General features: G+C 41.8%; 1 protein-coding gene across 2 annotated transcripts in view; it reads right to left on the bottom strand.

Moving 5' to 3' along the window:
* PEX7 (peroxisomal biogenesis factor 7) overlaps positions 1-21949 on the bottom strand; it is a 78015-nt gene extending 56066 nt beyond the window's left edge. The window contains exons 1-5 of one of the 2 annotated variants that reach the window (XM_050949838.1): positions 21773-21949; positions 15574-15631; positions 14113-14263; positions 5622-5699; positions 4806-4914 (exon numbers count right to left, since the gene is read on the bottom strand). In XM_050949838.1, the coding sequence (XP_050805795.1) occupies positions 4806-4914; positions 5622-5699; positions 14113-14263; positions 15574-15631; positions 21773-21908 (532 nt within the window). In that variant the 5' untranslated portion in view covers positions 21909-21949. The remainder of the gene's footprint in view (positions 1-4805; positions 4915-5621; positions 5700-14112; positions 14264-15573; positions 15632-21772) is intronic. The other variant, XM_050949839.1, reaches the window with a different exon arrangement.

Here is a 21949-nt window from a genome sequence, read left to right on the forward strand (position 1 = left end):
TATATACCTACTCAGGAACTTATCTCTGTCTCACTTCCCATCATCACAAGTATGAGAGTCACACTTTGGTTTTGTTGGAAACTGGGTAAACTCAAATATATTTAAATGTGGTTGTCCAAGGGTTGTTTTGCCTTGGGAAGCCACTTCTGGGACAGAAAAAAAGCAAAATCTGATTGTTATTACATCTCCTTTCTTGATAGAAACACCTGAAGACTGAAGAATGTGATGGCTTAGCAAGACAAAATTGGGTCCAGATATATTCACAGTGTAAACCACATGTTAACAGAGAAATTATCTTGCAGACCACTCCCCTTTCATTCATGATCACTCAGAACTTTATCATCCCCTTTTTGCAATCATAACATACTACAACAATTATTTGCATTGAAGTGTATTACATATTTTAACTTTTAATGCTAGCTTAGACTGAGGAGGGCAAACTACAGCCCACAGGCCGCATCCAGCCCGCCAGCCGTTTAAAATCCGGTCCTTGAGCTCCCACTAGGGAGCAAGGTCTGGGGTCGCTCCACGCAGCTCCCGGAAGCAGCAGCATGTCCCCTTTCCGGGTCCTACGTGTAGGGGCAGCCAGGGGGCTCCACTCCACATGCTGCCCCCACTCCAAGCACCGTTCACGCAGCTCCCATTGGCTGGGAACCACAGCCAATGGGAGCTGCAGAGGCGGTGCCTGCGGACAGGGCAGAGCGCAGTGGAGCTGCCTGGTTGTGCCTCCGCGTAGAAGCCAGAGGGGGGACATGCCGCTGCTTCCGGGAGCCACTTGAGGTAAGCGTTGCCCCAAGCCTGCACCCCTGAGCCCTCCACCCGCGGTCCTGACCCATCGGTCCCAGCCCAGAGCACCATCCTACAACCCAAACCCCACATCCCCAGCCCCACTCTAGAGCCCTGACCCCTCACCCTGCACTCCACTCCCCTGTCCCAACCCGGAGCCCCCTCACGCACCCTGAACTTCTCAATTCTAGCCCCATCCTGGAGCTGAATCCCCAGCCAGAGCCCTCACTATCTGCTGCACCCCAACCCCAATTTCATGAGCATTCATGGCCTGCCATACAATTTCTATACACTGATGTGGCCCTTGGGCCAAAAAGTTTGCCCAGCCCTGGCTTAGATGCTGAAAAGAAGCAAAGCCAACACCATGTAACCAGCCTGCTCTCTGAAAGCAGAGTTTGGGATCCTCTGGGTTACACAATCTGGTTAGTAAAAAATGTTTTCAAAGATTCTAGTAAGAGATGTTAACATTTTCAGAAAGGTAAATCTCAAACCCAGACACCCCATCCATACTCTTTGGTGACAAGAACAATGCAGTCACAGATGGCATACAAGGGTAATAATGGGGTAGCCGTGTTAGTCTGGATCTGTAAAAAGCGACAAAGAGTTCTCTGGCACCTTATAGACTAACAGAAGTATTGGAGCATAAGCTTTTGTGGGTGAATACCCACTTCGTCAGATGCAGGGTAATAACACTGTCACTCTCTCATACATAAAGTGTGCTGAACACAGTCGTTTACAAAGTATGCAGACTGAATTTGTTTGTTTACTCAAACCAGAAAAGCTGCAGTTCCAAACCTTCTCTCTCAATGTATGCAAATTCCACAGTAAAGACCAAACCCTTCTCACAGCACTAGAGCACTTTCAATCCTGCGTTTGCAAAATGACTCCTTGAGGAAAGACTACAATAAATGGAGCTAAAACCATGTTGAATGAGGGAGAATCTCGCAGAGCACACACTACTTGAGACAATCTTTTCTTTCCCTTGCACTCATGACCTGTTAAAACTGTAATGAAAACAGTCAGTGCTTACCCTACCCAATAAATGCAATGACAGCATTAAAATTGAAGTCGTAGAAGATAAAACTTAGCTATTATGCTAAGACTTGCTGAGCTTTGTCCAGTACAGAACAGACTCTTCACTTCCAAGTTACCAATGCTTTGCAGTACTGGACAGCATCACTCTTACGTAATTAGAAAAAAACTTGTTAGTTCCTCTTGCTGGCAAATTTAAAGGACAATAAGAATTTGTTGACTCTATAAAGGATGATTCTATAGTGAACTAAAAGAACCTGGCACGATCTATAGCGCTGCAGTGGTTGAGGGTCATTGCGCTGAACTGATTTACATTTGGCTACAAGCTAATGATGTCTGCATTCGGCACCTTCTTTATGTGCTAGTCATCACTTTGTTCTCCAGGTAGAAAGAGAGAGCTTCTGGACAAACGACACAATGAGTCATTAAACCCTTTTAGCCATTAGGCCGTTGTTATTTATGTCATGTCTTTAATCACATTTTCCACATGACAGGTCTTTCGATGTCAGCCAGACATTTATTGGGCCCCTGAGTTGATGCAGCACGTCCACCTGATCTCCCAGCTTACTTTATCAGCTCAGAAACTGCTATTGACATGAGAACAGAATTTATTTACACATTGAATTAACAGCTCCTGTTTGTTAATATTTTCAAACAACAGGTAAGAGACAATCAAATAACCAGCTTGAGTACAAACCATTGCACACAACAATAGCAACATTCTGAAGTGCCTAACATCTTTCAAAATGTGAAGTGCAAGTGTATTAGCTACTAAATAAAAGTTAATGTAACTGTAATACCAGCCAGACATACTCCATTTTCCTGTCCGCTCCACACCAGTTGAATCTTGCTGCACATTGATATGACTTACTTAATTTGAGGACTTTTAATCAAACTACATATTTCTCAGGTAGCATTCATTCCTTTTTTCATTTGGCTTACATTTCAGCATGGCAAAGGATTCCCTTCTTTCCTTCTCCTCCCCCATTTTCTTAAAAGAAAAATAATACATTGAAAATGAATACATCATCCCTAGAACCAAGGAACTCACAATATCAGCTTGAGCCAAATATAGAATAGTTCCCGCTTTCTCAGGCAGCTCATATAGGACTCAAGATAGTCTCAATATAGATCTGGAACAAACTCACCGGTCCAGCCCAGGGCCTTGTTTGAGTAGTGAACCTTCCTTCCCCCCCACCCCCCAGCATTCACAAAAGGAGACTAGATAAGAACAAATTTATTTTCACTTTGCCCCCCAAGAGGACTGAAACGCAGAGGAAAAGAAATGCACAATAGTTGTCCTCCATCTATTTCCATAGCAGTGCCAAATGCTTATCAAAACATTTCAAAGTTAATTAAGTTTGTATCAGGACTAAACTTTTGTTTAAATTGTGGAATAAGTAAATTGTTAATCATAGAGATCACCATTTTCCTAACGGGTAAAAAGCAACAGACACTGGGGAAATGAAACTAATTTCTGGCTTAAAATTCTGAAACTTCATGGTGTGTGTGAGTGTGCATCACACAAATGAATCATCTAAAGCATTTCAGCACTCTTCTGGATGAAGCTGAAGAAGGGGTGGGAAGGGGAGAGAGAAGGGGTCCAGAAAACAGGCAGAGGAGAAAGTTCAAATATTCTTTTCCATCCCTATTCTGGTCAAAATTTCTGTGTGACAAGTTTTCAGGCCAGCATTAGTTCCTAGTGAAACAAAGTTTATTGACCTTTTATTTCTGTTATTAATTTTGAGGATCCTGAAAATCTAAAATGAGGACCCCCGTCTCCTAGTCTCCATTACCACCACAACTGGAGAAGACCTAGTGCCACAGTAGACATCAGCTAGTTCCAACACCATCCTCTATCCTGAATGTAAGGGCAAAATACCTTTAACCACCCAAAAAGTGAAGTGATCACCTTGAAAATGCACCGTCTGAGATGCTTTAGGAAATGCCATTTGGACTTAAGAGCAAGAAACCATCAGAGTTGTTCATTTACTGGACAGAATAGCAATGGATGTGTCATTACTAACGGCATGAAAAGCTCCATTATGTCTACCATTGTAAAGCCATTTTGTAAAGATTTAAAATAATAAAAAAAAATGAAGGATACTTCTCTGTATAAAACGCTCTGCTTTTAATTCAAGTTCATTGATGGAGTTAATTTATTCAGTAGAACATCATATTTTATTTGGATATAAAGAGGGAGATTTAACAGTATTCTGAGTGCATCAGTTTCTTTCATATGACGACTCTGGGTATGTCTACACTGCAATTAAAAACCCACAGTTGGCCTGTGCCAGCAGGCTCAGGCTAAGGGACTATTTAATTGCAGAGTAGATGTTCCAGCCTGGGCCCGAGCTCTGGGACCCTCCCACGGGGCCTGGGCCAGCTGCAGGTTTTTAATTTTATCACTTTGCAGTCCTTCATTTGGCCCCAAAGAGATCCAACGCATTTTTTTTTTGTATTAGTCAGCAGGATCTACAAAACTGACAGGAGGCAGAAAAAGTAAAATTGCTGATTTTCTTCCCTGAGGACAGGGCACAGCAATACATAGTAGTATATTATACCGTGTATCTTAAACGGAGGTCTCATACTTTAGGGCGAATGGTCTACTGCTACCATGGTTTTGGAGACTGTCTTTTAAAGATATGTCAGAATATACAAGAAAGCAAAAGCACATCTTAGCAGCCAAAAACAAAAAATTATGAGTAGGAAGGGGAGTTGCATAAATGCAATAGTGTGAAAAGCTGCCTCAGGATCACTGAAGTGAAGCAAGTGCTAGATAACTGCTGATCCCAGTTGAGAAACCAAGAGAAATGATTTAAGGATCACAACAGAACCTACAAATCCGTTCCATGGCTCTAAGTTTCTCTTTTCTTTCTCCATTTTTTAAAATATGATACACATCACCATCTGCTGGACAAAGTGAGAAATAATTCAATACAATGCAGGCTCTTTTGACGTGAATGCCATTTTACTATAATATTTACCTGAGGCAGATGCAAAACAGCCTGGGATGTGCGGAGACCATATAGTGCTGTAAATGATGCCTTCGTGGCCTTTAAAAGTGCATAATGACCGCCCCACAGTTGGGTCCCACTAAATAAAATGAAAAACAAAAGTCTGCAGATGGAACATAGCAATATTTAAATCAATTATTTATTTTGGGCTAAACACAACTTTCCAAGAAGGCTATTAAAATGTATACTTTCATTCTACTGGGGTTTCTGTACAATAAAAAGAAGAGGTTTTCACATATGCATTCACAGAGACACTAAAAAAATTTATGCAAAGAGACCAGAATCTCTCAATATTTTTATATTATAGATAGATATAAATATAATATTTTACTGTGTCCATCAAACAGTATCTGGGCACCCAACAAAACTGAAAATATTTCAATTATCCTTTGAAATGTGTCTGGTCTTTCTGCTATTTAGATATTTTGGGGCTAACAGGCATGCATGCTTCTATATTCATTAGAAACGAAAGTTAAAAACGTATCTGTCTAAAGGCCCCATCTTACAATTAGTTTAGCCCAAAATCTCCCAGGGATTTCTTTGGGAATTCTATGTCATGGTGGACTGCAGGCTCTTCCCTTTAACACACATTGAAAGAACCCAACAGATATGAAGGGCAATGCAGCAAGCCAAATTAAAAAAAAATGACAGCATCAGTTTAAGTAAAGAGGAAAGCAGAAGGGGCAGAAAACTGCATAAGAGAGGACACCGTTTCTCAACACAAATTAAGAACTGCAAGTTCCAAAACAAATAACAGTGCTGACCTTCTGTCAAAAACAGACATACCAGTTTGGCAGTTTGATCCCATGAACCAGACACCACTACCTGTTCTCCTCTAGTTTGGCTCCAGTCAACACTGTAAACCTATAAATATTACAACAGCTTAGTTTAGAACGGCATAAACATCCAATTTTGATACTCTGCCTAGCCAGAGTTTCATAAAGCATACCTGGATTTTTAGTTTGTATCACAATCAGCTGGAAATGTGCATATCTGGCACTAAAGAGCATTCATGAAGCCACTTAACTGTGCAGAAAATTAAATTTAACATTTCAAACAGTTTTTCTTTATGAGTTCTGCTTTTTGTCATATACAGATACCCAGCAACAACTCCTTTTAAAACTAGGACTAATGAGGAAACAAGTTTGAATTGCGTTATTTGTTGTGAAAAGATTCATTAGCCACTTCTTAGCGTATCTCTACACTGCAATTAAAAACCCACACCTGGCCCAGGCCAGCTGACTCAGGCTTACGGGGCTCGGGCTAAGGGGCTATTTAATTGTGGGAGAGACGTTCCAACCTGGACTCCAGTCTGGTCTCTGGGACCCTCCCACCTCACAGGGTCCCAGTGCCCGAGTTGGAGCCCAAAGAAGAATGTGTACCCCACAATTAAAAGACCTTTAGCCACAAGCCCCAGTCAATTGGCACAGGCCAGCAATACATTTTTAATTGCAGTGTAGACATATCGTTCAAGAATTCAAAAATCTCTCATTTTTTATATACAGAAAGTGAAACAGAACCTTATAGTTGGCCTGTTTGGAAACTTATTGGTATGTTTAATAGAGAAATCTAAAAGTTGAACTCATTATGTAGAATTTCATACCTCTGAAACTCTTCTCTCTCATGTTATATATAAAAAACTACATTAGAAGAAAGTTCAAGTTGCAAAGCCAAGCACCCAAAAAACTAGGAAATGCTGCAATTAAGGTTGAATACACAATCTTAATTTGCCTGCCTTGTGCACATGCCTTATAACAGTTTCCTTGCCCAGGCAGTCCCAGTCTTTCCCATCCCTCTGTTCAAGAAAATCCTGCTCAGCCCCTTGTTCCTGTGCTAAGCCTGACTCTTGCTCACAGCGGTGACTGTTTGCACTGAAATCCCCTTTAAATCTCTCTCAGTTCTTGCTCTACTTCCACATAGACAAGCCCTAAGCCTCTGCAAAAGGGAGATGTGCTACTTCCAGCCATGGCAGCTGCCTATCTGTCTGCCTGCCTCCTGGTGGTTGTGACTCTGCACTGGATAGATTGGGGAGCTCCTGTCCTATATGGTGCCCCCAGGGCCAGCTCCAGCTTTTCTGCTGCCCCAAGTGGGGGGGGGGGAAAGACGACGAGCAGCGCACTTCAGCGACAGCTAAATCGCGCCACTTCTTCAGCGGCAGCTCCTCCCTCTCTTCCTCTTCGGCAGCAGCTCAAACAGGAAGAGAGGGAATGAAGGAACCGCCACTGAATTGCCACTGAAGACCTGGACGTGCCTCCCAGAAACCAGATGGAATGCCGCCCCTTTGAATTGGCCGCCCCAAGTACCTGCTTCCTACGCTGGTGCCTGGAGCCGGCCCTGGGTACCCCCCAAGAGGCCATTGTGGCCATGTGGGGGATCTAAGTAGTGGATAAAGCAGAGATGGGGGAAGCGACCACCAAGCCTGGATCAGTTCTATATCCAACTCCCCACTCTCCCCCTGCACACACACAGTTACTGCTGCCTCAGCAGTTACTGGATTGAGCAATGGAGGCAGGAATAAGAATGCAGCAGAAACCCTAACTTTCAGAATTTCCAGATAACAGTTTTCAGTCTTAATGCTCATTTGTGTATGTCCATTAATAGCTGATACATATCAGCTAAGGAGAAGAGGAGAGTAAAACCTTAACCAAATAGGCATTCCAATGAGATTTCAACCCCATTGGAGTAAATCAGTGAATTAATTTAGTTCTGGTTATTCATGAGGTGCAGTAATTGGCTGAAAGGGCAACAACACTGATAATAAAGATCTGAATTTACATTAAAATTGTTTACACTTCTTGAAGTGGGAAGACTGAATCTTATTTGGAAGATGAAGTTGATCCCTGTCAATCTCACCATTAAAACATTATAAAACTCAATGGCAGCATTTATTAAAAGTATCAGAAATGGATTAAGAAGGCAATCAGTCATATTTAAAAGCATTGTCTATCCGTGTTTACCAGAAAATATTAATTATACTCCTAATAAGATCTGGTCTCTCTTAGTGCACCACTTACAAGAACTGATCCAATTTTTCCATATCTCAGAGTCAGACACAGCCCATATGTCCTGCACTGTCTTTCTAACCCATGGTTGACTGCCTCTGACTCCCAGCCAATAGGAGTGCAGAGACACTGCTCAGGGCAGGGGCAGAGCCCCCCCCAAACCTAGGAGCCAGACCTGCTGCTGGCCGTTTCCGGGACGCAGAGGGTGTCAGAACAGGTAGGAACTAGTCTGCCTTAGCCGGGAAGCATGGCTGGTGGGACTTTTAATGGCCCAGTTGGCAGTGCTGACCAGAGCCGCCATGACCCAGTGCCTTACATTCCGCGACCCAGTACTAGGTTGTGACAAGCAGTTTGAAAACCACTGCTCTAAGCCAGTGCTTCTCAAAGTGGTGGTCTGCAGACTGGTGCCGATCCGTGAGCCATCGGCTGCCGGTCCGCGGTGAGTTTCCTCATAAGAGCGTCGAATAGAATAATAATATCACCGGTCTCTGGCACACTGGAAAAAAAAACTGCCAGTCCCCCACATCAGATAGCTTGAGAAGCACTGCTCTAAGCCACAATATCTGTTCAACTGAACTAATGTAATAAATTCTGGCTCTATCTGCTAAGCAAATGGATACAATCAGAGAGCCCACATTTTTGTCTTAATTCTGATTCTACTTATGATTGCTTAGATTTTGAAAAGCGAGAACATACACGATACTATGCTATAGAGAGGTATTTTCTCCCCAAAAATTAAATCATCCTTTTAATATTAAACACACATCACAAACAAGAACTTGTAGGATAGGTTACATGCAATATTCACTCAAAAACCCTAAAAAGCAGGAAAATCCCAAATTATAACCCATTTCTCAACTGTACTCTAATGCCCCCACAGCATGTTTCCACTGACAATTGACTCCTCATCACAAGGAATTTCTTTCTGCCTCCAACAGATATAGGAATACAGTACACACAACACATCCACTCCCCTCACATTACTACACAAAACCTTAGTTATGAACTCACAAACACTTAAATGTTCTCACCAACCAGAAGCACTTACTAATGTTGCTGAGGCTGTTAAGGTTATAGACTGTGATTATACTACAGATCCCTATGTGCTTCAACCACAACTCACCCCAATTTGTCAGCTTTCAAAAAAGTAAAACAAAACCCAAGAAGGATGTTATAAGAATACTGATGGAAAAGAGGAGGCGGCAGGGAGGGGCAAATAAAACAGACCTATTGGGACAGCACTGATACTTTAATTCTCCATTTTGTGAATAAATACCATACACTAGAGTCATATATAGATAGGTTCCTATCTCCACATTTCTCATCATCATATTTTATACAGAATATTTCCTCAAATGATGAGATCTGCAGATAGCCCACTACAAGGATACCATTCAAAGCCCAAGTCACCTCTTCCTTGGCTAAATAAGGATACCTCTTTCCACATCTGATAGCTGAATCTCATAATATTCCACTTTAACCTATACAGAGGCGTTAGTATGTGATACTAGCCAAGTTTCATACCAGAAAGAGACAAACATATCTAAAGTTTATATCCAGGTTCCTGGAGGATAGGTCCATCAATGCCTATTAACTAGGATGGTCAGGGATGCAACCCCACACTCTGCGTGTCCCTAAACCTCAAACTGCCAGAAGCTGGGACTGGACAACAAGGGATGGATCACTTGATAATTGTCCGGTTTTGTTCATTCCCTCTGGAGCATCCAGCACCATCAGAAGACAAGATATTGGGTTAGATGGATCATTAGTCTGACCCAGAATAGCTGTTCTTACGTAAAACTACATCCCTAGTCAGCAAAAAGTTGAAATTTCTTTGGGTTTAGTACCACAACTAATTCCCTTTCACTTTCATTATACACCCACCCACAATATACACATCCAGTTCCTCAATCACACTTGCATGCATAGGCGCCAACTCTGTGGGTGCTCCAATACCCACCCACAGCCTCCCCGATCAGCTCCTCCTCCTCCCCCTCCCCTCAGTGCTTCCCATCCGCCGGCAGGCCCTGCTGATCAGCGCCTCCTCCTCCCTCCCAGCGCCTCCCACCTGCCGCAATCAGCTGTTCCACAGTGCGCAGGAGGCACTGGGGGGAAGAAGATGGAATGGGGCAGGAAGAGGTGGGGTGGGGGTGGGGCCTGGGCCGGGTATGAAACACCCCCTACCCCCGGCACATAGAATCATAGAACTGGAAGGAACTTCGAGAGGTCATCTAGTCCAGTTCCCTGCGCTCGTGGCAGGACTAATTATCTAGATCATTCCTGACAGGTGTTTGTCTAACCTGCTCTTAAAAATCTCCAGTGATGGACAATAGAAAGTCGGCCCCTCTGCTCACATGCACAATCATAACTCCATCCTCAGATTACTTAGAGTAGAAAATATATGGGTAGTATATATTTAATCTTGGTCTCAAAGTGCTGCATCCGACAAAGTGGGTATTCACTCATGCTCCAAAAAGTCTGTTAGTCTATAAGGTGCCACAGGATTCTTTGTTGGTGTTAAAGTTGTTCATTTATTAATGCATAACTGGATATGAGTATTGTAGGTGGCTGTATGCTCAAAGTGAAAGGGAGCTCAGTGTCAAGCTAGGAATCTGAGTGCATTTGAATGGTAAAGCCAATGCACAGCGGTTGGTGTGGATGATAGTGTTGCTTAACTGGAGATTTCCTCAATTTTTAGAAATTGTGCTGAAAGATAACACACTTAGTCAATTACTTTTTTATATAGAGATGGACATACATCAACAGTCTGGATTTCCCCGAAGCAAGACAGCAGAGTTCCATGCTTTAATCCATGGTAGTGCCATTCAAATCATTATTTAAACCTGTATTACTTAAGAGACTTGACACATTGCTCCCTCTTGCAGCTTTTTCAGCCTGACCCTGCCACTGCAACAAATATTGCCGTTACCCAGGGAGTCATTCCAAGCTGATAGTTTGAAACACTGCCTTGTCTCCTGCTCTGACCCTCTCTTCTCTACTTCAGTTTATACTGGACATACTCTATCACACTTAAAACATACATCAACAGCAAATGGATACTGGTATTTCCTGGATGTAAAAACATGTTAGCTCTCCTTGCTGTGAAGTGAAATGCAACACTGCTAATGGCTGCTGAATACTGTCCATCATTCATGTCAGTCACATCTTAAACTTGACCTGCAAGCTGATCAACAGCAATCGGTTCCAGATGTTTCTAAAGTGGCATACAGTACAATTATAAAATAATCTGCCCATAGTGGAAAATTTCTTCCTAATCCTGGCCACTAATGACTAGTTTATGCTCTCTACACACACTATATAGGAAAATTACAATGATCAATACTATTCTTGGCGAAGACAGCTGCAATGAAATTGGCTGTAACCCCTGACAGATAGTTTTTAAGAAATCACTGGTCAGCAAAACCCACTTAAAGTCAATGCTGGTCTTTGAACACCATACTGCTTCAGATCTGCAAGAAAATAATTCCTCATCTTTACGAGAACTAACAGGCAATCATTCATAGGAGTTTCAGCCTTGCAAAAAGAGGTGAACCACACAAGCTAATGATTTCTGCACCTCAGAAAAATTCCCCCCCCAGTACAGCTACATCAGGTATAAATATTTATAAATACATACCAATTTATGTTACTAAATATGAAACAAATTCCGATATTGTAGTATTTTATTTTTAAGAAAATTCAACTATCAGAAAGATAGTTGTGTTAATCTGTATCCACAAAAAAACCGAGGAGTCCAGTGGTACCTTAAAGACTAACAGATTTATTTGGGTATAAGCTTTCGTGGGTAAAAACCCCACTTCTTCAGATGCATGGAGTCATGCATCTGAAGAAGTGGGTTTTTTACCCCCGAAAGTTTATGCCCAAATTAATCTGTTAGTCTTTAAGAACATTCAATTCAGTCTTAATTTTGTCAGTAGATGTAATGTAAGGTTAGTCAGACCAATATGAAGATCCAGGCTAGTCACAATTTTTCCATTTAAACAGTGGGCCTGAAATCTTGTGCATTTGGGCCTGTTGTATTAATTCAGATGGACTATATGGACCCAAAGAGTTAAAGGTGTAACATAACCCAGTCACTGTCCAACATTAAACTGTTTTAAGCAAGATTTGGAGGTTCACATGCGAAGATCTCAGCCTGCTTAATCCCATGGCAAACATCATTAAAAATCCTTTTAACCTTTTATCAGAGACACAGAAAAGAAAGAAAAAGCTAAAGCATTTGAAATGAAACGTATTAAATAAGGCTTTCATTTTAACAACATCCCTTGTTCCCTTTACTTTATCTGCAGAGAGGTTTTGCAGAGGAATACACCCCTTGATTGACAGGATTTTAGATGGTATCAAAGATGGTAATAACTATTTTTGGGGAAAAGAGAAGAAGTTACTTGAGATGGCTGGAGCTGTTAAAGTCTGATCCCGTTTCATAAGATGACAAAACACACATACACAAAGGGGAGAGAAAAGAATAGTAAAGATAGAAAAATGCAGCTTTTGCCTCTGATGTTTTCACTTGCAACCTCATTACTGGAAAAAACACAGGTACAGCACATGGTCATCTCAGCCACTTTAAGATCTGGCAAACTTGAACAAGTGTTGGGCTGTTTAGGTGATTGCTTTAAGTTGCCTCTTTCTGGTCACAGGCTTACAGCAGTGTTGCAAAATATGCTGTCCTGGTTGGCTACGCAAGAGTGTTATTAGAGAGAAATAAAAAAGCAGAGAGATAGGAAAGAGAAGAAATAAGATAAGGAAGGAAAAGGACACAAACTCTCATATCTCAAGTGGTGTTTGGGATTCAGCTGGAGCCAGTAGAGGTAGCACTGTTATCTGGGTGCCTCTCTTGGCCCAGTATTGTCAGGCCACCTTTCGGGATGAGAATAAAGGTTTGGGGTCCCAGGAAACAGTGGAGTGGCTGCCATGATGGTGAAGCTTGGCCGTTCCCCATCTCTCATCTTTCAGTCAGGCAGCACGGCAGTCCATTAGCTTCCCCTGCCCCCAAAGTCCCTTTTTCAGGAATCTAAAAGGGAATGATGGTGGAATAGCCCATCCCTTCATTATTTTGTCCATCAATGAGGCCTAATTTCCAATACAGCAATTTTGATTCACTGATTTCCAGTTCCACACTTCTCTTGTTTACCAAGCATGATCTTAACACAATCCTTGAGTTATATCAGCAGGTCTTTTGTTAGACTGCATTAGTGCACTATGTCCTGCTTTTGCACTTTTCTCCCCCATCAACATTTTTTATAGTCTCATGAATTTTCAGTCACTTTTAAAGATGAGCTTGCAATTAGGGTACATTTATAGGCCCAGTTAACACAACAGGACCCATTCTGGGTCACCTCTTTTGAAAAAGGTCCCTTAGAAAGATTTTCAATTATCTGCCTCTCCCACCTAAAGTACATTATATCACTTTGAACAGGTTCCCCTTAGCAGTCTAGCACTCCTTTCTGCAGGCTGAGTTCACAGAGTTACGTAACTTTTCCTTCCTATGTGCTTTTACTTCAGGGTTGTGACATGCCAAAAATACAGAGGTTACAGTTATTCCGCCTATTCCCCATTTTGAGAACCAAATAATTAAAAGAGTAACAGACAGCCTAAAAACACAATGAGGTAAAATGGTTTGTAAAAACAGGAATAATTTATATTCACTCTCAGTGATAAGTAGAGAGGGAGAAAGCTTCCAACTTTAAATAGATGCTACTTCCTCCTTCTTTATAACCTTGAGATGTGTATACACACAAATAAATTCAGGTTAGGCACGTTATATTAATAGATTTAGGATTCCTTTTTATGCTTAAAGGGCACAAATAACTATTCTGAGACTAGGGCCTCACAGATATTTGAAGGATCTTGTCTCTTCCCACCCTATGAAGAGAGTCCTGAGGATCTGCATAATGTCTCACTTTACACCTTTCATGGTATCATTGCTGCAGACACCATCCTTCTAGTTGAGACCTGGCCTATTCAATGCTGCATTCTACTGAATGAGTACCCCAACCTAATCTTGGAGGAATCAAGAATAAAGTCTTTGAAATATTTCTAACAAATATTAATTTTATGTGACCAAATGTCATCTATTATAAACACAATATGTAATTTACCTCATGTTCAACAGTCTTGAAGCTGTAAATTCATGCTATAGCCCCAAGCAAAGAAAAAACACTTTCCAGTAGTGATTCTGCAAGTGAGCCCTTTAATAATCCAAGTAGTAAAAAAAAGTAGGCCATTAACATTTTGAAGTTTGCCTCTTTTACCTCCTGAGTGTGCTCTTTATAGACTTGCAGTGGACCTGTGGGGTTAGCAGTGTCCCAGATCTGCAGAGATCCATCCCCACTAGAAGTCACCAGCACGTGTTCATTGTTCTCACTCCACGTCACATCAAACAGGCCATCATTCCAGTCAAAACTAAACCAAGGCAATCAAGATATTCATCTATGAGAAATGACTGTATAGCTGGTTGGAGTATATTCAAAGATTAATCAACACATTCTTTAATTTACCATATTCTGAAAATATTTATTTGTATGTTTGACTTTCTAAAGAATCTTTTTAGAAGAAATTCTGATACCTTGAAAGTTTTTAAAAATTTATGTTACAACAGGTCAGCACAAGAGAGCCAAAGACCATCACCTTTTATATAGAGACTGAGGTCTGATTTCCATCCTAACCTTCCTGAGCAAATGGGAGTGCTACAGATGTATTGCCAACTTGGATATATCATAGAGCTATTATTTATCACTAACAGAGATAATAAAATATCCAAGTCAATCTCTACTTCTATTGAACTGAAGGAAGGGCATGCCACTCATTGATCTATAGTGACCACTCTGATTGACAGCAAAACATCATTAAGGGATTAGAAGAGTCCCATTCAGTTCTTTTTATCCATAAGGATACTGATTGTAATTCAGTCTCTCCAGGGTGGGAGGGGTAAACCTGGAGCAATCCTCCAAGGTTTAAAAAAGGAACATAGGGCCTCCCACTGTAAGCAATAAGGGGATAGAAAGTACTTTCATTACTGAATCAGTAATATTAACTTATTACTATACTACTATACCTAGCAGTAGCAGTACAATATTTAACTGCTATAAGTAGCCTGCTATCTAATTACCAACTGAAACAATATCTGTCGGTATCCAAGAGTAAGGTAATTTATTATATTTCTATTTAAACTCTCATCTCAGATAAGTCCAAATGGTCAGCTTTATGTTTCAAGTTGTGTCAAGACTTCTTTTACAATCAGAGCACCACAACTTTTTAGGTGGGGCATTCTTGAGCTGTGAGAGGAGACAGCCCAAATAAAACTACCAGAGGTATTACCATTCCTCAGAAAAGCTCAATAGGGAAACACCTACAAAGTTTAGTTTCCACAGGTTCCCGCTTCATTCAAACCCATTCAGTGAAAAGTTTTGGGTCCAAGCAGCAATGCAAGGGCAGCAAGATTCAACATGCAACAATAAGCTAGGCCAGAGACACTGCTTTTAACTTGCACCACTCTGCTGCCCCTAAATGGCTTACTTTAAGGATGGTGTCAACTTTAAAAATACCGTTTAATATTTTAAGACAGATAATATTACCAGATCTTTGTACCTAAGTAATGGAGGTGTAAACTGAATATATCATACAGTCATTATTTATTACTAATAGAAATACCAAAATATCCACTAACGGTTCTATAACAAATACTACCCATTAAAAACGTTTAAAATTGTTACCTTCTGAAAAGACAAATCCCAGCTTCATTTTGTTCCAGCACTGCCAAAGTTCCACAACCTGAAAAATTAAGAACAGCACAGTACAACAGAGCCAATTTTTTTAATCCACTGGAAACTATGATGCACTGTGATGGTTTATACTACAGTGCAAAAATGGAAGGCACCTGAATCTGATAGAGGGACCCACGCAATTAGCTGTGCTTATAAATAGCTTCTTTGGCTCTATTTATGGCCTTCTGCTACTTCATGTGTGTCAGTTTTTGATACTTCTAACAGCAAAATGGGGAATAGGGACAACTCATTGCAAGCATTTTTCTATTTTCTTTTGAATAACCCTTATGTTGCAAACACACATCAGTATGGGATTATATAGATCCTTTTATAATATACTAGGGATAATACTACAGAAAAATGTGATAAGAATTAATCTTATTATGGGTGAACTAAGAAATGTAGGGTATTTGATTCTAAGGAAATGGAATTCAGATAAAACACTTCCATATGACAGGGATACTATCAAAGTGGAAAAAAAAGTATCACATTTCTATCTGAATATTATTAAACATGCTGTTCTTACAGAAAGCTGTAACGCTACGATCTTGTAATAAGCACAGCACAGAGATCCAACAGAGCTCCCCATGGGTGCTAGAATGTGCCCGTGAAGGCAGTTGCTAAGAGTACTTATAATTTTTTCATCCAATTTATTTTGTATATTTTACTATTTAATTCTAGTCACACTCACTCTTGCCTCTGTATAGTCAGTTTTCCTCTGTTTGAGAGGGTCTTTCCCAAGAGAGGGAGAAAATATTTTGTAAATATAGGACAATCTGGGAAAAATTGTCAGGGAGTCTGGGACAGATGTAGAATCTGCAACTTACTGTCTCATTAAAAAGTAGCAATATAAATGGTCTTTGTATGAAACAGAAGCAAAAAATGGAGGAAATCAGTAAATGTTTTGGGCTATGTTGACAATATGTAAGCAACTTATGAATTAAACAATATGTTTGGATAGAACAAAAACTTCTTAACAGGACAGACTTTGAAGATATAAAAATATATGAGCTATTTTGGTTTACAATAAGACCACCTAACGCTCACTCTGCATATAATTTTTCCCTTTATTATATGTGTTATAAACAATAAAACAAAGATAAGTAAACAACTGTGCTGTATTCATAAATTGGAGGCTTACATTAGGAAAAAAAAAGGAATAAAAAGTCTGGAGAATAGAGGTATTGCACTTACAGACCAAAAACGTATTTTGAATACCATGAATTGCACACTGTGAAGATTAACCATTATGGGTGGGATCCACAAAGGTACTTAAGTCTCAAGGTATGTCTTCACTACCTGCCTGACTGGTGGACAGCAATCGATCCAGCGGGGGTCGATTTATTGTGTCTAGTCTAGATGCAGTAAATCGATCCTCCAGCTCTCTCCTGTCAACTCCTATATACCAGCTCGGGGAGAGACGCAGGCAGAGTCGATGGGACAGTGGCAGCAGTTGACTCACCGCGATGAAGACACCACGGAAAGTTGATCTAAGTATGTCGACTTCAGCTACATTATTCACATAGCTGAAGTTGCGTAACTTAGAGCAATCCCCCCGTGTAGACCAAGCCTCAGGTTTAAGGTGCCTAAGTCCCAGTTTTGGTTCCACGGCAGTGCACAAAACTCCTAGTGTGCCTTGTAGGCTCCTAAACTAACCTGACTCCTATGTTTTCAAGGTAAAAAAGTTCCCATGTGCCTAAGTTTCTGCCTCTGAACATATGCATTACTGCCTCTCTCTAGGCATCTGGACATTTATCATCTGCCTAAGCTTCACAGTGAATCACAAACTGAGGGAAGACATGCATGCTGCCACCTGTATCATGTATGGGGCCTGATCCAACAGATGGCCTCTGAGCACACCTATAAGACTGCAGCCCATTCAAAATCTGGCTGGAAAGAGGTGTAGATATTGCTGGTGCTCACCTTATAACTAGGGCCGTATCAAATTCAAGGTCCATTTTTGTCAATTTCAGTCATGGGATTTAAAAAAATTTAAATTTCATGATTTCAGCCATTTAAATCTGAAATTTCAGGGCATTATAATTGTAGGGTTCCTGACCCAATAAGGAGTTGTGGGGATGGGGAGTCATAAGGTTATTGTAGCGGGGGTGGCGGTACTGCTACCCTTACTTCTGTGCTGCTGCTGCTGTTGGCGGCGCTGCCTTCAGAGCTGGGCAGCTGGAGAGCGGTGGCTACTGTCTGGGAGCCCAGCTCTGAAGGCAGCGCTACTGCCAGCAACCGCACAGAAGGAAGGATGCCATGGTATGGTATGGTATGGCCATCTTCACTTCTGCGCTGTTGCCTGCAGAGCTAAGCCCTCAGTCAGCAGCCACCATGCTCCAGCCACCAGCTCTGAAGGCAACAGAGCAGAAGTAAGGGTGGGATGGGATGGTACTGCCAGCCTTATTTCTGCACTGGTGCTGGCAGGGTGCTGCCTTCAGAGCTGAGCGCCTGGCTAACAGTCGCCGCTCTCTGGTCACCCAGCTCTGAAAGCACCATGAAAGTAAGAATAGCTATACAGTGACACCCCCCACTCCCGCAATTCCCTTTTGGGTCAGGACCCCCCATTTGAGAAACGCTGGTCTCCCCCATGAAATCTATATAGTATAGGGTAAAAGCACACAAAAGAGCAGATTTCAGTCCATGATGCATTTTTAACGGCCGTGAATTTGGTAGGGCCCTAGCTATAACTTTTAACTCAGTGGTTAAAAGCCCTCACCTGGGTTGTGAGACACCCAAGTTAAAGATCTGAATAGTGGTCTCCGACCACTCAGAAGGGTGTTTTAACCACTGAGCTACAGGATATTCTGATATGACATATGAGTAGTTTTATGTACATAAGTACACCTATTGAACTCAGTTGAGCTATTTGTATGAGTCAGGTCACTCACATGCAAAAGTAGCTGCTGGCATTACATTTTGGGTTTTCCAAACTTTACTTTGGTTAGTGATTAAATTACATTCGAAACTGTTCATCTGCCCTGAGAATTCTATTGTTACTGTTTACAGGTAGAAGGTCCTACAAATGATAACTTGCAGTGTCTAATATATATAAATACAGTTACTTTGTAGATAGTTTCTATACAACGTTGTTTTTCTGTACAGCAAATACAGAAAAACAAGTGCCACTTAAAATAATTAGAAATAAAAAGCTGATTAATGAAAAAACAGTCTGTCCGATAACCTCAATATTTCCTGTTGAAGCTGTTACACTGTGGATAAATAATGGAAGAATTATTGGAAGCAATGGGACTGGACTCTGGGCATCTCACCTCCCAGGTGGGTGCCCTAATCACCAGGCTAAGAAGTCATTCACACTCTCAACCCCTGTAGCCCAAAGACTATTTAATGATTTACCCACAGTTAGGGTGACTAGACAGCAAGTGTGAAAAACTGGGACCTGGGTAGGGGGTTATAGGAGCTTATATAGGAGAAAGCCCCAAATATCAGGACTGTCACTTTAAAATCAGGACATCTGGTCACCCTACCCACAGTGGAACAGCTTCAACAAGAGATATTGAGGGAGCCCCACATCAGAATTGCCCATAGCTCAGCGATCAAAGCACTGTTATGAACGGAGCAACGCAGACAACAAACTCATTTTACAAGGAGTGCCTAAGCTGTCTGACTCCATGTGGCAGGCTCCTGTTGATAGATCACAAGCAGAAATAGGCACCTATCACCATAAGAGGAGTGGGACGTAACACACACACCTCTCCTTGGCATCTTCCATTAGCTATCTTAGGCACTTCCCTGCCTGGCATGCTGATTTTGTGGATCACATTCTTAGGAATGTCCCTCTCACCATTCACTCTATAGGAAGCCTAGGTATCTAATTCTGCTTTGCAGATCAGTGGTGTTCCTATGATTTTCTAGGTGCCTAAAAGTTAGGTGCCATAATGCTAAGTGTTACCACCATGGATCCATACATGCAAAATGATTGTCTAAGAACTGTTCTTCAATCAGCCAGCTAAGGCCAAGTTTTCAAAGTAGGTACATACTGTACAAATAAGTACTTAAACATCTAAATGCCTAGTTATCAACATAATGTCCAGTTTGCATGTACAAATGCAGACATGTGAATGTGCAAGAAGGCTTCTCTCACCTTTTTTGACATCAAATCAACTAAAAAAAAAAATCTTACACAAGGCTGACATCAATGCCTCCCCTTTACTACTTTAATAAGCTATTTTCTGTTCAAAAGCAGTTCCTTTGGTTTGCTAAACACTAGTTGCCACAACATATTTTATTATAAATATGTTTTTTTCTGAGTTTTGTGCATGTTATTGCAAGCATTAATGGGCCACCTATCTCCACCGATCAATGCAGTGTTTATACTTTTTTCCAGTGGTTCATGTTGTTATGCCTGGTTAAATGGAAAAGATTTGCTTTGCTTTTCTCTTAAGCAGACCATTTCTCTCCTAGAAGAGAAATTTAATTCCAGCAAGGAAATTTAGAATGAAAGAGTTAGAGTTTAAGACCAGATCACCAAGTCACCCAGCAACTGAAATTAGACCAACCTATTACAGACCATGTGAGACTAAACTATTATAGAGATGGTCTTCCCTTCACTGCTATGCCGTAGTTATATCTCAGTGGCTTCAGCTAATAGTCTTATTTTTTTTCTGCAAGCAAAGTAGTCCCAGTTATGCTACTTCCATTTAAGTAAAACAGCAAAACATCAAATGACTTCAAGATATGAAGACTGGGCCCATCAGTCCCAAACCTGTGAAGGAATACCTGCATAACTACCCCATGCATAAGTAGGCCCAGTTATGTGACTAAACGTACGTGTTTCCTTAAGTATTTGCAGGATTGTGGCTTAGGCTGGCTTATTGTAGATACAGTACATTCCTTCTGTATCTAATTGACGTTATGGGCTAGGTTAATGAAAACAAACAGCATTTTATTTTTATTATATTTTAACAGTGATGTTTATTTTTCTGTACTGTATTTTCTGTACAGGAAAACATTACATGTTATTTTAAAACACTATTTATGAAGCACCCATTTTTATTAGACATTGCAAGTTATCATTTGTAGGACCTTCTGCCCGTAAACACCATAAAATTCTTAAGCAAACGGTTCAGAATATAATTCAACTGATAAACAAAGTTTGAAAAGCCAAAAAAGGTAACGCCAGCAGATACTTGTACAAGTCCTGTCACAGCAGGACCAAATACCATCCCTGACAGACTTTCAAAGTTACTGACTTTCAATAACCTAATGTCATATTAGCAGAATAAATGTGTTTGTTTGCAATACACAAGTTTAAAGATGACAGTATCCCTTTAACTAGAATCAGAAAACCCCCAAATCAGTAGCAGCCTACATTTTATACATATTTATAAAATATTTGTAGCCTATGTAACCATAGACTTTTGCTTCCTCCAAACAGCAAAACTGAAGTGAGAATGTGGTAACTCTTCAGCTCAGCACCTTACAGGTCAAAAGATCCTAGTGCATATTTCACATGCCTGATAACATGAGCAGTCTCTCATCTTCCCCCCTTTCTCTCCCTACTGAGGCAAGAGAGAAAAAAAAGACAAAGCGTACTGAGAATTGAATGGTCTAAGCAGTAGTTGCACTCCAGAGGCAGGTGCAGCAGCAACGCAGTCTTTGGAAGCAGCACCGAGGACGGGGAAAGAAACGTTTAAGATTCCTCGGGAGTCAAAGTTGCCAAAGGACTCAAAGCAAGGGGCGGAGATAAACACCACTGCCCAGTACCACAGGCCCCAAACATACTTTTGCGCATGGAAGTGACCAGATGTGTATGTATGTTTGCAAAGATCAGCCCAGCCCATGCAAGGTGTAACGCGAAGCAGATCGCACACTGTACGGGAGGCAGAGCAGGGAGCGTTACAGAAGGGGCTGGGGGGGAGCAGAGACATTCTGACGCCCCAGAGCTTGGCAGGGACTGACATTGCCCCCGACCCAGCACAGGCACCAGGGTCCCGCAGGGCTACAGCGGGTGTCCCTGCAGGCTCAGGGGGAGGGGGCGCAAGGGCTCCCGGCCGGGGAGGGAGCTGGGGCTGCAGCCCCGCCCCGCAAGAAGCGAGGGTGGGAGAGACGGAGAGCCCCCGAGGAGGGGGTTGCGGACAAGCCCCCAGGGAGGGTAACACGGGGGGAAGCGCGGCCCCGCCCTCACCGGCGATGCCGTAGTACTGGGCGGCGGCGCAGGCCAGGCGCCCGGGCAGGTAGGGCGAGAACTCCACCGCGTAGCCGTGTCGCCCCGGCAGCCGGAAGGCCTGGGAGCGCCGAGCGCCCCCGTCAGCCCCGCTCATGGCAGCGGAACCGGGTGGCCCGGCTGGGAGAAGCGAGTCCC

The sequence above is a fragment of the Gopherus flavomarginatus genome, chromosome 4, assembly GCF_025201925.1.
Source record: "Gopherus flavomarginatus isolate rGopFla2 chromosome 4, rGopFla2.mat.asm, whole genome shotgun sequence".
NCBI classification, from domain to species: Eukaryota; Metazoa; Chordata; order Testudines; family Testudinidae; genus Gopherus; species Gopherus flavomarginatus.